Source organism: Delphinus delphis, chromosome 1, assembly GCF_949987515.2.
Source record: "Delphinus delphis chromosome 1, mDelDel1.2, whole genome shotgun sequence".
Taxonomy (NCBI): domain Eukaryota; kingdom Metazoa; phylum Chordata; class Mammalia; order Artiodactyla; family Delphinidae; genus Delphinus; species Delphinus delphis.
In genome coordinates this window covers 14,439,141-14,455,527 of record NC_082683.1, presented here as the reverse complement: position 1 = coordinate 14,455,527, position 16,387 = coordinate 14,439,141, and the positions used below count along the sequence as shown (strand labels likewise).

Sequence of the window (16,387 nt, the reverse complement as noted above, 5' to 3'; positions counted from 1 at the left end):
GAGGGGCTGCCGCTGCTCGCACCTCAGGAGCCCGGAAGGGGTGTGATGTGGTGGAGTCTGGAAGTTCTAAAAGAAGCCGGTGAACAGGACCGCCCGGACCTGGTTTGTCCTTGACTGTTGAAGAGATGCTGGAGGCTGCTAGCGTGAAGGGCTGCTCCTAGGACGGCAGGCAGGTGGGAAGGAGCAAGTCCCTTCTCTCCCTCCTGCCTTTTGGTGTCCCTCCAGTGCTCCCCACGGGCAGAACCTAAGAGGGGACCAGCCTGCAAGAAACAGCGCAGTTAGCTTTAGTTCTGGACTGGACGTCACAGAGCAGGGTGTGGTGGGGTGGCTTTGGAGCCGAGAGGAAATGGCTGAATAACCTGCACAGCAAGCATGAGATTAACTCTGGGAAGAATAATGTTAGCAAACCCCAAACAGCCATTTCAAGTCATGTAGATGTAACGGCGCAGCTTCTTCCCCACCTCTTTTACCTGAAAGAGAGATTCTGAATGTTATTTTTCTTCACGCATTCATTCTGGGTGGGCTGGAGTGCAGACCAGCCTCCTATAGATTCCTGGGTACTCCACGAGCGGTAGCAGGAATGTTGCTCCTTTTCCCTTTCTGACGTTTTTCTTTCTGTGCCTGTCTTTCTGCTGGTCCTTGTAAGGAATACTAAAGCTCACCAGGGCCTAGCTTGACAGCAAGGAAGTAGCTTGGTCTGTGTTACCGGTTTTTAGTAACAGCTCATGAAAACCCGAGGCGCTGTGGCTGGTACAGATACAGTTCCAGAGTCATTGACTCTTTGTGTCGTTTCTCCCCTCAAGTACCTGATGATCCAGCAAACTCCATTTGTGCGCCGGCAAGTCCGCAAACTTCTGCTCTTCATCTGTGGGTCAAAGGAGAAATACCGCCAGCTCCGGGATTTGCACACCCTCGACTCCCATGTGCGCGGGATCAAGAAGCTGCTGGAGGAGCAGGGGATCTTCCTTCGGGCAAGTGTGGTTACAGCCAGCTCTGGCTCCGCCCTGCAGTATGACACGCTCATCAGCCTGGTACGGCCGGTGTTGGGTGGTGTGGCAGGGCAGGGGAGGCTGTGGACGAGGCTCAGCCAAGTGGGTGATAGGATGGAGCAGCACACACAGGGCTTTTCGGTATTTTGAGAACATCATGGCCAGGGTTGCGAGCAGGGTAGATCCATGATACCCACCTGGGTGCTATACCACATGCACTTGGCTTCAGGGTCTGCGATTGCCCCTCCCTGGTCCCGCCCCCACCTGGCAGTGGTTCCTCTGTTGTGAGGAGGGGTGGCTTGGGCTTTTTACCAGTGTCATTTGCTCATGTCATGGACAGGATCAACCCGGGATTTGTGCACCTCTCATTTTTGTCCCTGAATACTAAAGAAATGATGTATTATCGCCTAAGATCAGTTGTTTGACTTTGGGGAGTAAATTGAATATATTGCATAGGAACATCTAGGAAGAACACCTTCAGTGTTAAAGACTCCTAATCCAGTGTTCTTACTATTATGCTTTTAGCAAGAAAAAAATAAACTGGGTTGTAGTGTCTTACGTCATGACCTACCTTTCTTGCTGCATTATTGAGTGGTCTGAAGAATCCCTGGAAACAAAAGGTCTTTGTGTGGTGGGACGTTGAATGTAGGAGGCTCAGTGTTTGGGCCTTGGCCCCAGGTTCACCGGGGCACCGATCAACCTTGCACAGAGGGCGAGGGTTTGTAGTCCAAAGCTGAGGTGATGACCCCTCAAGACAGCGGGTGTGGGTCGTTTCTGGTGATTGGTTTCCATTTCAGATGGAGCACCTGAAAGCCTGTGCAGAGATTGCTGCCCAGCGAACCATCAACTGGCAGAAATTCTGCATCAAAGATGACTGTAAGCAGTGCTTCTCCTTTTGGTTGCTGTTACTCATTCATTCCTTCAAGAACTGTTCATCGAAGCCCACTATATGCCAAGCGTTAAACTGGGTTCTAGAGATACAGCCATGAGCAAGATAGACAGAACTCTGCCCAGCAAAGAAGACAAGTAAAAACTTCCAAGATTGCTAAGCGTCCGTAGACAAAATGTGGGGTGCGGTGGGACCACAACAAGCATATTGTTGCGGTCAGCTAAGGAGGAGAATCATCTTCTTCACAGGAGTGGGGGCTGGGAGCCAGCCTCTGTGTAGTTGTTGCAGTACTTGTCAGATATTTCCAAAGAGGGTGTAAATTCTTCTGGGAACTTCCAGCAGAGAACCTGGACAAAGGAGGTGGTGGGAGTAGGGCAGCCCTGGCGTCTGGAGCAGTTGCTCCCGTTCTTGTGCGTGAGTCTCGCAGTTGTGTCGGAGCTGAGCCCCTGTCTCCTCTGCCTGCAGCTGTCCTGTACTTCCTCCTCCAAGTCAGCTTCTTGGTGGATGAGGGGGTGTCTCCGGTGCTGCTGCAGCTGCTCTCCTGTGCTCTGTGCGGCAGCAAAGTCCTCGCTGCACTGGCGGCCTCGGCAGGGCCCTCCAGTGCTTCCTCCTCCTCAGCCCCTGTGGCCACTGGTTCTGGACAAGCCACAACACAGTCAAAGTCGTCCACAAAGAAGAGTAAGAAAGAAGAAAAGGAAAAGGAGAAAGAGGGTAAGGGTCACCTTCTTGTCTCAGTGACCAGGGTGATGTGTTCTAATCTCTCTGAGAGCACATTGTTCATTCTCTTCTTCTTTTTTTTTTATTAATTTTTATTGGCATATAGTTGCTGTACAACGTTGTGTTAGTTTCTTGCTGTATTGCAAAGTGAATCAGTCATACGTATACATATATACCCTCTTTTTTTAGATTTCCTTCCCACTTAGTTCACCACTGAGCATCGAGTAGAGTTCCCTGTGCTATACAGTAGGTTCTCATTAGTTATCTGTTTTACACATAGTAGTGTATGCATGTCAGTCCCAGTCTCCCAGTTCATTGCATTCCCCCCTTCCCCCCTTGGTAACCATAAGTTTGTCATTCTCTTCTTCTGAAAGGTTTTTCATCCTGATTTACAGGGACCTAAAACCCAAATGCCCTCTAGTGTCATTTTCAGTTATGTTGAAGGTGACACCTTAAAGAGTGTGACTTCCGTACCTAGTGTCTGTAACGGGAAATGTCAAAGTGCACCAAACATTTTTACTAGGCCCAAGTTTCTTTTAATATGAAATAATAACACTTGCTTCGTGGAGAGATTGTCGGTGTTAAATGAAACTATGCCTATAAATGTGCCTTGTAAACTGGTAAATGCTCTACAGATGGCCACTGTAGTGAGCTTTAGCTGATTCCTTGCCATCAGAAAGGCAAAAGTGTTTTTCTGCGTTCCTGATTTTCATGGTCCTTGGAGGCCTGAGACAGGTGATTGGTGGAGAGCAGTTGAGGTTCACATTCCCCAATGAATTATTCAGATCTCTCTGTGCCAGTCTGTGGTAATGTTGACTGTTGTAGGTAGCAAACTTCTGAAAGGAAATTCCTTCTCCAATGTGACTATCTTTGTCGATGCCAGGCTTGTAGAGGTACTTTTTTGGGTAGGATTATTATATCTGGGGCTGACTTTTTGTCTCCCAGTAACCAACTGAAAGTTTTTTTTTTTTTTCCCCCTGCGGTACGCGGGCCTCTCACTGTTGTGGCCTCTCCCGTTGCGGAGCACAGGCTCCAGACGCGCAGGCCCAGCAGCCATGGTTCATGGGCCCAGCCGCTCCGCAGCACACGGGATCCTCCTGGACCGGGGCACGAACCCGCGTCCCCTGCATCGGCAGGCGGACTCCCAACCACTGTGCCACCAGGGAAGCCCCTGAAAGTTGTTTTCAAATCAAAACCATTTTGGTGAAACTTTGGTGAAATTCCCTCTCTTTCCACCTGAGCACTGGCTGTAGGACTCTAGACCACTTCTTCCTACTTCTCAGCCCTTCAGTCCTGCTTTGATCTTGCAGGTGAGAGCTCAGGAAGCCAGGAGGATCAGCTGTGCACAGCTCTGGTGAACCAGCTGAACAAATTTGCAGATAAGGAGACCTTGGTCCAGTTTCTGCGTTGCTTCCTCTTAGAGTCCAATTCTTCCTCGGTGCGCTGGCAGGCCCACTGCCTGACACTGCATATCTACAGGTAGGGTCCGGGGCTTAGTTTTAGCAGACTGTGTGGGCCTGGGACCAGAGTGGGTGATGTATCGACAGTTCTGTCTTGGCTCTATGTTCCATACTCAAGGTCGTCCGTACTATGAGTATTTACACCAATCTGAATCCTCTTGACTATTACAGATTTCTTCATTGAGTTATCTGCTTTTTGGCTATTAAACTGATGTCAGAAGCAAGAGATGATCTGTTTTCCACTAAGAAGGCTATGTTTACAAGTTTGTAAAATGACCAGGCTTGACTCTTTAGGGTAACAAAGCTCAGTTTCTGCCGTTGAGAGATGTCAGATGGTGGGAATAAATCACCTCCTGAAGACAGGAAAGGATCATGCTACATCTGTTAAGGTTGATTGTCAAAAGAAGAGTAGAGCCATTCAAACTTAACCCATAGTTGTGGGGAAATAGATACATCTCCAAAACGGTACCTGGGCCTTGTTGATAAATAAAGGAACCTCAGGGTTTTCTGCTGCTTATAATATGAGCTGTCATTTATCTACAGAAACTCTAGCAAATCTCAACAGGAGCTCCTGCTAGATCTGATGTGGTCTATATGGCCAGAACTCCCAGCCTATGGTCGTAAGGCTGCCCAATTTGTGGACCTACTAGGATATTTCTCCTTGAAAACCCCACAAACAGAGAAGAAGGTAACAGATGATTGACGGTTGGAGAGGCTAACTTGGCCACATTTTAACCTTTTTTATCTTGAGTTAAGAACGTTATGATCAACCCACATGGGAGTACATATATGAAATCTCTTTTAAATATATATTAAGCACTCCCAGTATGTATGCCACCTAGATAATATACACTAGCAAATAAGTATAGTCTGAATTTGGCTTAGCCAATAGAAGTAGATAAAGTGGGGAAGAAAATGCAACTCATTAAAGTTGCTTGGGAAAGAAAGTGCTCCTCTGGGTTTCCTGGCAGTCCTGATCACATATCCAACGTGTTTTTGCAATTAGATAACCATTTCATGGCTTCTCCATAATAATAAAATTTCTCTCCCTCCACAAGGTATAGAAAGAGGGGCTGTCACTAAGATCGTGGAAACTACTAAAGAAGATAGAATCCTTTAAATGACTAGGAGTTAGGCTCAGCTTTGTTTGATTCTGAATGAGGGCTGCTACTTCTAGGGTGGTATCAGCTAGAAAGCAGAGGAAAAGTCTTTGCCAGTAAGACTTTCCCTTGGGCTTTGATTCTGGTCCTATATTGACTTCTGTTTTCAGTTGAAAGAATATTCACAGAAGGCTGTGGAGATTCTTCGTACTCAGAACCACATTCTTACCAACCATCCCAACTCCAACATTTACAAGTGAGTTTTGTTCTGCTTTCTTCCTATTTGAAGCTCGGTCAACAGTCCAGTTGCTATTTCCACATTGATTGGCTCTTATTTATGAATCAATACGCTCCTGTCTAGTTGGTCTTTGAATCCCTCCCTTGTAGTTGGGGCCTTGTGCATAGAAGGTGCTCAAAATGTAACTGCTGAATTAGGGTTTGGTAAGCAATGATTTAAGAAGGTCTCTAGTTTTCAAGGGTCTAAGTGTAAATCACATAAGGCAAGTTTACAGAAATGGCTGCATTAAAAAAAAAAAAAACTTTGGAAGACACTGTTGGTTAAACTGTCAGTTTATTATTTCCCTGGTTTATTAGTGACTGTTCTTTTTTTTTCTCCAAACTTTATTGGGGTATAATTTACATACAACAAAATTTACACATTACAAGTGTACAATTCAGTGATTTTTAGTAAATTTAATTGTGACTCTTCTTTGAGTCAGATTTTAATGTAACATTTAGGATTCCTGTGACCTCAGAACAGCTCAGAAATAGGGAACGTCTAAGGTCACTCAGTTGAAATTCCCTTCCTGTGACTTAACTCTGTTGGGATTTCTCACATTTCCTTGTGGTCTCACTAGAGTGGAGCTTGCCTTGGGGAATATTGAGCCATGGTTTTCTCATGGCTTCTTTGTGAAGCTCCATGCTTCCTAAAATGAAAATCTCCTTATGCTAAGACTGCTTTCTTCCTTAGCACCTTGTCTGGCCTAGTGGAGTTTGATGGCTATTACCTGGAGAGTGATCCCTGCCTGGTGTGTAATAACCCAGAAGTGCCGTTTTGTGTAAGTGACATCTTTAACATGGACAGTCCCGAGGCTTACAGGGCCAGTGGGCTTCTTGTTTTTAGAGGTTGATTATTACTGCATAGGCATCCCTCTCCCAGTGGTTGGCTGCAGTTGTATTAATCCTTACCTGCCCTGCTACCTTAAATAGAAACTTCATCCATGGATGAAGAGTGGGTTACACTGATGAGTTTTGAAGAGGACAGGATGAGCCGTTAGCCTTGAACTAACACACTGTTTTGTGTTTACTTTTGCATTTAGTATATCAAGCTGTCTTCCATTAAAGTGGACACAAGGTACACCACCACCCAGCAGGTTGTGAAACTCATTGGCAGCCACACCATCAGCAAAGTGACGGTGAAAATTGGGGACCTGAAACGGACCAAGATGGTGCGGACTATCAACCTCTATTACAACAACCGAACTGTGCAGGCCATCGTGGAGCTGAAAAACAAGTACGGGCTTTTCAGACTTGGGGAGGGGCAGCAGGCTTATGAGGCTCAATACCAGTTGTTGCCTTTGACTGCTGGAATCAGGTAAAGCAGCACATTCCTGGAGGCCTAGTATGTCCTCTTGCCTCCTTAGGTCATGGCTGAAGGACACAGGTGAAACACCAGTTCTTAAGGATGCTGACAAAAACTATTTTGAAATTATGTCCCATGGAGCCCTCAGGGTCTAAGATCTTCAACAGCCTGAAGGGAAGCTGAGTGAGGGGGACTCTAGGCTTCTCATACCCATGTTAACTAGAGCGGTTCTATTTTTAGATAGACGATTCTATAGGGGAAGTAGTTGTTTCTTGGATTAAGACACTGTTCTCTTGTTCACAGAGCAGGCAGTATTTCTCAAGGAGGTTCTCTAGTTTGAAGTCCTTCCATTTCTGCATGGTGCATTCCCTCTACATATACTGATGTTGGATCTTTCTAGCTTATCTGTCCCAACATCTGAATCTCAAGGCAGGTTGTATATGGGCCAAAGAAGACACTAGCATGGGTTATATAGTGTCAGCTTTTACAGAGACAGACCACTTGTTGTTGAAGACCCAGGCATTTATGTTGGGCAGAGAATATAAGTAGTTGCTACTTGAATGTTTAGACCTACAGGGAGTGCTGCTCTGTGCATAGAATGGAAGTGTTGGTATTACTCTAAAGGTAGCATAAAGCTAGCGTGTACCACATGAACAAATGGCCACAGGAGCTCTGCTTAAAGGAAGTTTTCTCTTTGTCGTTTGAAAAGCATAGTTAACATTGATGATCTGCAAGTAGAAGCTGCTCATTGGGATGACCCAGTTCCCTCTGGAGAAGGTGGATTTGATTTTCTGTTGTGTAGAGTCAGCGTAGCTGCTGGTAAAGACCTCAGACTCTGGAATGAGACTGTGGGTTCACATCCCTTGTAGAATTTACGTAGCCTCAGTTTCCTTAACTGTAAAATGTATAAAAGTTTCCTTAACTGTAAAAATTACACACTTTCAGGGTGTTATTTTAAGGATTAAATGTGTTAGTATATGTGAAGTGCTGAGAACAGAGCCTGACGCATAGTAAGTGCTCAGTAAATATTAGCTCTAATTGTATTCATATAATTACCTCTAAATTATCCCATGCCTTTACTCTTTCTGACTCTACTTGGCACTTGGTCCGGATCCTGGTATGTCCCTCTGCCTCTCTAAAGCAACCTGAGTGTTATCCTTCCAAGGTAGTTGTCTTGATAGGAACTCATGGCAGTCGTCATCACGGTACCTCTTGGGATTCCAGGCTTCAGCGTGGCATGCTCTTGGAGTAATATCTTCCCTTGATGTGCATTCCCTTGTTTTTCTGGAGTATCAAAAATTATCATATATAATGTCTTAAAGCACCTGTATGTTCTCCCCCCCCCCCTTTTTTTAAGAGAGAAAGAATAGAGGAAACATTTTTTAAATTAAGTTGCTTTTATTTGCCAGATTTCCTTTCCTTAGACTTAATTGCCTTAGAAGAATAGGTAGGGACAGTCTTCGTCTCATCAGACTGTCACTGCTGAGGGTCTTGTGAGAGGCTCTTAGGCCATCTACCCCTCTGTCTGACACTGTCTCTCCTAGGCCGGCTCGCTGGCACAAAGCCAAGAAGGTTCAGCTGACCCCCGGGCAGACAGAGGTGAAGATCGACCTGCCTTTGCCAATAGTGGCTTCCAACCTGATGATTGAGTTTGCAGACTTCTATGAAAACTATCAGGCCTCCACGGAGACCCTGCAGTGCCCACGCTGTAGTGCCTCAGTCCCTGCCAACCCAGGGGTCTGCGGCAACTGTGGAGAGAATGTCTACCAGTGTCACAAGTGCAGGTAAGTGAGTGGTTGTCACCCAGGCCAGGCACATTCCTTGTATTTTTCTGTAAGAGTCTCCTTGTGCTCAATTTCATTGTGTGGTGCCCTCATAATAACTACAGGATTATGGGTATGTAGAGTGCAGAGTTCAAGGGTGGAAAACGGGAGGGAAGGGGAAGAGTGGGGTGTGTGTGGGCGTGCGCATGCATGTGAATTCACGAGACCATCCAGTGGTGGGTGGTGCTGGGGTCCCTAGGTTTGGTTCTGGGTCTCCCTTTCTTGTTACCTGGTTGCTTAAGTCATCCTCGCCTATTTGCTGCTGCCCCTCCGAGAGTCCCTGCAATAGTTTGCAGTGTATAGACGTGGCACGGTCCATCTCCTCTCCCTACAAATGCTCTGCTGCCCCCTGACCCAATCACTATGGTTTTTCAGATCCATCAACTATGATGAAAAGGACCCCTTCCTGTGCAATGCCTGTGGCTTCTGTAAATACGCTCGCTTCGACTTCATGCTCTATGCCAAGCCTTGCTGTGCAGTGGATCCCATTGAGAATGAAGAAGACCGGAAGAAGGTAAGGCCGCCTCCGTCCGAGACTCAGCAGGGCTTTGATCTGAGCTGTGGACTGAGCTGATGTGGGGAGTGTGCTTTTCCTTCTAGCTGAAGTTTTCTCAACTCAGCACTGTTAGGGCTCAGCTTTTGAGGGGCAACAAATAAGACAGATATATTGGAACACATGGTTTGTGTAGGATTTTGGAGACATGTTAATGAAACTAGAATATCTCAAGCGACAAATGACAAGATTTGGAAAGGCAGATAGAAGTGGGGTGACTTGCCCTGCATTTGTTCCACAGGCTGCTTCAAATTGCAGTGGCTGGCCTTCCCTCATTGTTGGCTTGTCCAGGGGCTAGTTCTCTGCCAGCCTGATGTGGTGGGACTGGATATGGGAGGACAGGGAAGAGGGGGGAACTGTCAGGATAGTCACTAGCAGCAGCAGCCTGGCAAAGCAAAAGAACACCTGGCTGTGGAGTCAGAAGGTTGAAAGTTCCAGTTCCACTTGTGCTTTTTAGTACTGTGTGACCTGGCATAAGTCACTGCTCTCAGCATTGTTTATTTATACGTATATCGTATACTTTGTGTATTATTAAAAATAACATGCCCTCCCCACAGGATTATTGTGAAGAATAGAAATAACGTATGAAACACAGTACCTGACCTAGAGGTCCCTGACCGATCACTCAGGGAAAATCTTCATGCTGACGAGCCTTCACGCACGCCCCTGTCTCTTCCTGTCTAGGCTGTTTCCAACATCAACACACTTCTGGACAAAGCTGATCGAGTGTATCACCAGCTGATGGGACATCGGCCACAGCTGGAGAACCTGCTCTGCAAAGTGAACGAGGCAGCTCCTGAAAAGCCGCAGGTAGTCCAAAGCTGGAGGGACATTTGGAGAGGGTTCTGGGTCAGAAGCAGACTAGCCCCTGGGTGAGGCCATCTCATGGTGGAAGGCTGACAGCTTCCCTCTTGGTTGCAGGATGACTCGGGGACGGCTGGGGGCATCAGTTCCACCTCAGCCAGTGTGAACCGGTACATCCTACAGTTGGCACAGGAGTACTGTGGAGACTGCAAGAACTCTTTCGATGAACTCTCCAAAATCATCCAGGTAGAGAACCGGGAGCAGCTGGACAGCGTGCTTTGTCGTGTGTTATCGATGTCGTTTCCAAAGCAGTTCTTTGCTCTCCCCCAGCAGCTCAGCTCCGGGGGTGCCCTTGCCCAGCCGCATAGCTTCTCACCCACAGCGGTTTTGGGTGCTCGGTAGAGAGCTGAGTTCAATCCGGAAAACAGAATAACGGAGATTATTATAGATGTGTTTTTCTTGACCATTCACAGCCCATCTTTTAGTAGAGGGGTTAACTGGTTTTAAAAAAATAAGGTGCCAAGGTTTTGTTCCTGTTTTTTCTGATAGACGTGTTTGCAGGCTTGAAGGGTAGGGCACACCAACTCCAGTCAACCAGGGTGGGCCATACGGTGGATGGCATGTTACAGACCCCACCCCCATGGGAGGGAAGGCTAGCCGCAGACAAGAGGAGCCAGGGTCCTTGTCCCTAAAGTTGCTGGTGTGCCATCTTTGCTACACGTGCCTACGTTCCTGACTGTTCTTTATGAGACAGTGTTACGTGGGAGTTAAGGGCGTGGGCCTGTGATCAGAGGCTGAGTTCTAACTCTGCCACTTACTTTGGTCAAGCCAACCCCTCTCAGCTTGTTTCCTCCTCTATAAAATGGGGATAAAGTATCTAACTGGTAAGGTTATCAAGAGGGCTAAATTAGATAATGCATGTAAAGTGTTTTTTCAAACCAAAGCTGATTTCTAGTTAACTTCCTCTTTTTCTTTATTTTAATTGCTGATTTCTTTCTCCTTTGTCTTTTTTTTTTCCTTAGAAAGTTTTTGCTTCACGCAAAGAGTTGCTGGAATACGACCTTCAGCAGAGGGAAGCAGCCACCAAATCATCTCGGACCTCCGTGCAGCCCACCTTCACTGCCAGCCAGTACCGCGCCTTGTCCGTCCTGGGCTGTGGCCACACATCCTCCACCAAGTGCTACGGCTGCGCCTCGGCTGTCACAGAGCACTGTATCACCCTGCTCCGGGCCCTGGCCACCAACCCTGCCCTGAGGCACATCCTCGTCTCCCAGGGCCTCATCAGGGAGCTCTTTGATTATAATCTTCGCAGAGGCTCTGCGGCCATGCGGGAGGAGGTCCGCCAGCTCATGTGCCTCCTGACCCGGTCAGAGCTTGCGCCGTGGTGACGGGGGCCGGTCATGCCTGCTCGTGCTTTGGTGGGGGCGGCAGCGGTGCTGGGAGCACCAGAGGGTGCACGGAACCGTGCTTCTCCCTGCCAAACAGCTTCGCTAGCTTATAATAGAGAAAAAAAAAATGGGAAGAGGTCCTGGGTATAGCTGAACAAACTTGGAGAGCATTTGAAGCCCAGGTTTCCGTGTAGGTAGTATGTTTGGCTTGTACTCGGTTGGTACCAGTGGGGTTTCCTGAGGAAGCAGTTTCTGAGTTTTGGTGAGGGAGGAGAAGGGTGCAGCGGGGCACTTGGACTCAAGACTCACACAGAAGAAGGCAGTTGGAGCAGTGGAGCCTAGGGATTAAGAGCTTGGATCTGGATCAGAAAGACCCAGTATCGGATATTTTGTACTATGTGCCTTGGACACATTTCTTAACTTCTCTGAGCCTAAGGTTTCCTTATCTGAGAAATACTGACGGTGGCAAATATCTTAAAGGCTTGTGGTGAGGATAGACTAACATAATTCATGCAAGTAATAACTCATGCTTGTGGAGTACTTAGTCTGTGCCCATACAGTACCCACAGCTGGATTTGGATTATTTGCTGAGTGTGTTGCATAAGTTCTGCAACATGTTAGCTGGTTGGTAAGTATTACTTGCTGTATTACTTATTCACTCATCTAACAAATATTTATTGAGCATCTGCTGAATGCTAGGCACCGTTCTAAACTCTGAGGATACAGTGGTAGATGAAACAAAGTCCCCGCACTCATGTAGCTTACGTTCTAGAGGGGAGAAGGGCAGTAAACAGGTAATTACACGGTACAGTGTCAGGAGATTAGATGTGAAGAGTGGTACAGCTGGGATGGCAACTCTGATTGTGGGTGGGGTTGCTGCGGAGGATAAAGTGGTCAAGGACGACCTCTGAGGGGTGATACTTGAGCAGAGCCCTGCGTGAGGTGAGGGGGCAAGTCATGCAGATACTGAAGGCGCGGGCAGCACACAGAGGAAATAGCAAGTGTCAGGAGGAGAGGCAGGGGTGTGCCCGGGGTGTGAGGGGCGGGGGAGCCCTTGTGCATGGAGTGAAGGATACCAGTTGGGGAACAAAGGGGAGGGGATTTAGTGAGAGACCGCCAGGGCCCTGATCCTGCAGGGTCTCGTAGGCCATTATAAGGACTTGGATTTTATTCAAGACACGTTGGGAAGCAAGAAAGGGATGTGACACAATTCCTGGGTTTTTTTTATTATTAAAATATACATTATTACAAAGGGACATAGACGGGAAATGCGGATGCCTTGTGGGAAATGAAGTGAGGGCAGTTGGCGAAGATGAGGAAAGAGTTGTGGCCAAGGCTGAGGGTGGACACCTAGATTCTGGAGACTGACACACCGGGCAGTGTCTGGGGGCTGTGCAGCCTGGGATGTGGGCTGGGGAGAAAATCCCCCGTGTGTCAGTGCTGCTCTGTTCTCAGTCGGCGTCTCCTCCCAGGAAAGGCGGCTGGGGCGTGCCCTTTTTTTTTACACAGCAGGGTTTTGTGGGGCTAGTGTGTCTTCTTGCCCCTGGGAAGGCTCGGTAGCCCTAGACATTGATTTCCTTTTCTCTGGGCTCCTTCAAGTGCAAAGGAGGGACACAGCCACTGGTGAATAACAGGACTCCTTTCTCTGCTTCTCTAGGGACAATCCAGAGGCCACCCAGCAAATGAACGACCTGATTATTGGCAAAGTCTCCACAGCCCTGAAGGGCCACTGGGCCAATCCTGATCTGGTGAGCAGGCTGGCCGTCTCCTCACTCTCTGCCTTCATTCCCTCGGCTTCCTCCCCGCCGGTCTCGTTTGCAGAGGCGAGAGGGAGGGAGGGGGCGGCACATTTGCAGAGCTCACGTCCCACAAAGACTTTCCCAGGCCAGAGTCAACCTCAGAGAGAAGAGAGATGAGCGGTTGGCCCTGTGGAGGGTCTCCATCTCTCCACTGTCTCTCTGATGGTCCACCTGTGACCAGACGTTCTAATGCTGAGTCCCTGGATCTGAGCATGGACGTGAGCCCTAGTCCTGGGATTGACCCTGCAGACCCTCCTCTACTCATGTCTCTTCCTGTTGGCCTTCTAGGCAAGTAGCCTTCAGTATGAAATGCTGTTGCTGACAGACTCTATCTCGAAGGAGGACAGCTGCTGGGAGCTCCGCTTACGCTGTGGTGAGTTTGGGGGGACGTCTGGTTAGCAGCTTGCCAGAGAAAGGAGAGGAGGCTTCAGGGCGCAGTCCTAGGCGCAGGGTGGGAGAGGGCAGGGGAAGCTGTGCTTGGGCAGCCTTGCCACGGCAGGTGTGATGTGTTCTGTGATCACGTGTAACGCTGCCTTTCCTTCCTCTGCCCAGCACTCAGCCTTTTCCTCATGGCCGTGAACATTAAGACTCCCGTGGTTGTTGAGAACATTACCCTCATGTGCCTGCGGATCTTGCAGAAGCTGATTAAACCACCTGCTCCCACCAGCAAGAAGAACAAGGTACGGGGCCAAGAGGGAGGGCAGGGTGCAGGCCCTGGCCAGCACCTGACCTGCCTCTAAAGGCCTCTGCTCACCTGAACTCGCTCTCCCTGGGCGGTACCGATGCTTCCTTTGCGGCAGTTCAGCAGAGATGGGTTGGGGTTTTTGAGAAGGAAGGTTTCTCAGAGGGAACTCAAGAGAAAAACAAACACAGAAATACAAACGCATAGAACAAAGTGGTTAGCCGTGGAGGACTGCCTCTTTCTCCGGTCCCGTCAGATGACTCGCAGCTCCCAGAGGACACAGTGTTCTTTCCTACCCCTCTGCCTTTGTACGTGCAGTTTTGCGCAGTGGTGGAAGTCCTGGGCTCTGAGGCAGACCTCTTGATTTCAAATCCCAGCTCTTGCATTCACTAGCACTGTGACTTGGGCACGTTATTTAACTTAGGTTTCTTGGTTACCCTATCTATAAAATGGGAATAGAGTTTCCACCTGAAGTGTTGGGAAGAACAAATGACTTAATGCAGGTCAAGTGCTCAGAGCAGTGTCTGGCCCATGTTAATCCTTAATAACTGTTACTTGTGGCTGTATGGTGTCTCCTCTGCCTGGAATGCTCGCCTTCATTTTGTCAGCTGCTCCTTCAATTAACCAGTTCTCTGCTAGGCTGGCTATGAGCTTCTCGAATCCAGGGATTGTCTTACTAAGATGTTTTTATGTCCAGTGCATAGCATGGTATCTAGCATTATAATAGCCACTCAGCAAATCATTGTTAAGTGAATGAATAAAGCCAAGTTTTTAATCCTAAAATGGCCTAGCCACAGATGAACTTGCTTACACCAGTCGGGCCGTAATTCTTTCCCTCGGCCGTGCCTGAGGCCGTCAGTGCCTCTTATCCATCTTTGTAGTCCTTGGGCCATTCTCCTTCCTGCTCCATCCTGATGGAATCCCTTGGTGGGAAACGAAGTCTTCATTGTAGGATTCTGAGTAGTAAGCAGTAGGGAGGAAGCTGGGCAATGAACAGTTTACTCTATTTCCCTTCCCTGGTCTGCCCGGACAGTCCTCAGAAAAGACCCCCCTTCCTTCCCTTTGATGAAGGTTTACTTCGCCTCAGAGCTAAGTCTCAGCAAATAAAAATTGGTTCTTGATTGAAAAGAGGAACCTCATCCCCACGTAACTGTCATTTTTCCCACGGTGTGAGGTAAAAGATTTCCACAGGGTTCTTACTCTCTGAGCACTGAAGCCTCACATTTTGCTTAGTTTTAGCCTAAAGAGAGCAGCAGTTCTCAAAGTTTGGCCCATAGATCCCTGGGTGTTCCCAAGACTCCCAGGGAATCTGTGAGGTCAACATTGCTTTCATAATTACCCTAAGACGTGATTTGCCCTCTTCACTGTTTCGTGGCATTTGTGCTGATGGTGCCAAGTCAGTGATGGTGAGGCCACTGGAGGCTTAGCACGAAGAGGCTGTGGGCCCAGCTCCACTCAGAGCCGTGCTCTTCCCTGCCATGCACATTCCCTCTAGAGTGTCCTTGATGAAGCATCGCAGGTTAATTTTAGTAAATCTTGACTCCTGAGTGCTAATTTTTTTTTTAAAATGATTTAAAATTTTTTATTTATTTAATTTATTTATTTATGGCTGTGTTGGGTCTTCATTGCTGCGTGCAGGCTTCCTCTAGTTGTGGCGAGCGGGGGCTACTCTTCGTTGCGGTGCACGGGCTTCTCGTTGCGGTGGCTTCTCTTGTTGCGGAGCACGGGCTCTAGTCACGTGGGCTTCGGTAGTTGTGGCTCGCGGGCTCTAGAGTGCAGGCTCAGTAGTTGTGGCGCCCGGGCTTCGTTGCTCCGCAGCATGTGGGATCTTCCCGGACCAGGGCTCGAACCCGTGTCCGCTGCATTGTCAGGCGGATTCTTAACCACTGCACCACCAGGGAAGCCCAGCTAATCTTTTTAATATTCAGCAAGACAATGTGTGAGGCCCAGAGACAGTGCCCTGGCGCACTGCAGCGCAGCGGTTGTCCTGGGGAAAAGCACTTGTGTGACTGCCCTGCAAGCTGCCCATGGAACCCCGTTTGTGCTTGAAAGGAGGGCTGATGGGCAAATTGTGGTTGTTCAGAATCGGGTGTTTGGTAGACATTTTCTTATAAAGTGAATAAAGGGAGCTTATCACTTAAAGAGGAATTGACATAACTTGGTGAACCAGTATTTTCCAAATGACCAGTACATGTTACCGAATCATGTGAGAGTAAACGATGAATTTTAGTGGAATGGAATACGAAACATTTATTGATTGGTTTCAGATTCCTCATTCTAGCCAGTCTTTAAGAACCTATAATTTGTTAAATTTTGGTTTAGTATCAAAAAAAAATCCACAATTAATTGAAAAACCTATTAAAATATTCTTTTTTCCAACTAAATATCTGTGTGAGTAGTACTTCACCTCAAACAACATATCACAACAGTTTGAACTCAGAAGCAGGTATAAGAATCCAGCTGTCTTATTAAGGCAGTCTTTAAACAGTTTCAAAAATATAAAGCAGTGCAACTCCTTTCTCTAGATTATTTTTATTTTGGAAAATATAAAAAATGTTATTTAGGTTGCCAGGTAATGGATTTATTCTTACTTTTAAATGA

The 16,387-nt window shown here is 47.7% G+C and overlaps 1 protein-coding gene across 2 annotated transcripts in view; it reads left to right on the top strand.

Moving 5' to 3' along the window:
- The window catches only part of UBR4 (ubiquitin protein ligase E3 component n-recognin 4), a 126,741-nt gene that overhangs the window by 78,139 nt on the left and 32,215 nt on the right, over window positions 1-16,387 (top strand). For both annotated transcript variants that reach the window (XM_060015371.1, XM_060015365.1), the window contains exons 66-81: window positions 804-1,031; window positions 1,787-1,865; window positions 2,344-2,589; window positions 3,906-4,074; window positions 4,599-4,743; window positions 5,326-5,411; window positions 6,126-6,213; window positions 6,475-6,668; window positions 8,282-8,521; window positions 8,936-9,074; window positions 9,798-9,923; window positions 10,035-10,163; window positions 10,940-11,283; window positions 12,963-13,053; window positions 13,393-13,477; window positions 13,657-13,784. In XM_060015371.1, coding sequence (XP_059871354.1) covers window positions 804-1,031; window positions 1,787-1,865; window positions 2,344-2,589; window positions 3,906-4,074; window positions 4,599-4,743; window positions 5,326-5,411; window positions 6,126-6,213; window positions 6,475-6,668; window positions 8,282-8,521; window positions 8,936-9,074; window positions 9,798-9,923; window positions 10,035-10,163; window positions 10,940-11,283; window positions 12,963-13,053; window positions 13,393-13,477; window positions 13,657-13,784 — 2,517 coding nt within the window. The remainder of the gene's footprint in view (window positions 1-803; window positions 1,032-1,786; window positions 1,866-2,343; window positions 2,590-3,905; window positions 4,075-4,598; window positions 4,744-5,325; window positions 5,412-6,125; window positions 6,214-6,474; window positions 6,669-8,281; window positions 8,522-8,935; window positions 9,075-9,797; window positions 9,924-10,034; window positions 10,164-10,939; window positions 11,284-12,962; window positions 13,054-13,392; window positions 13,478-13,656; window positions 13,785-16,387) is intronic.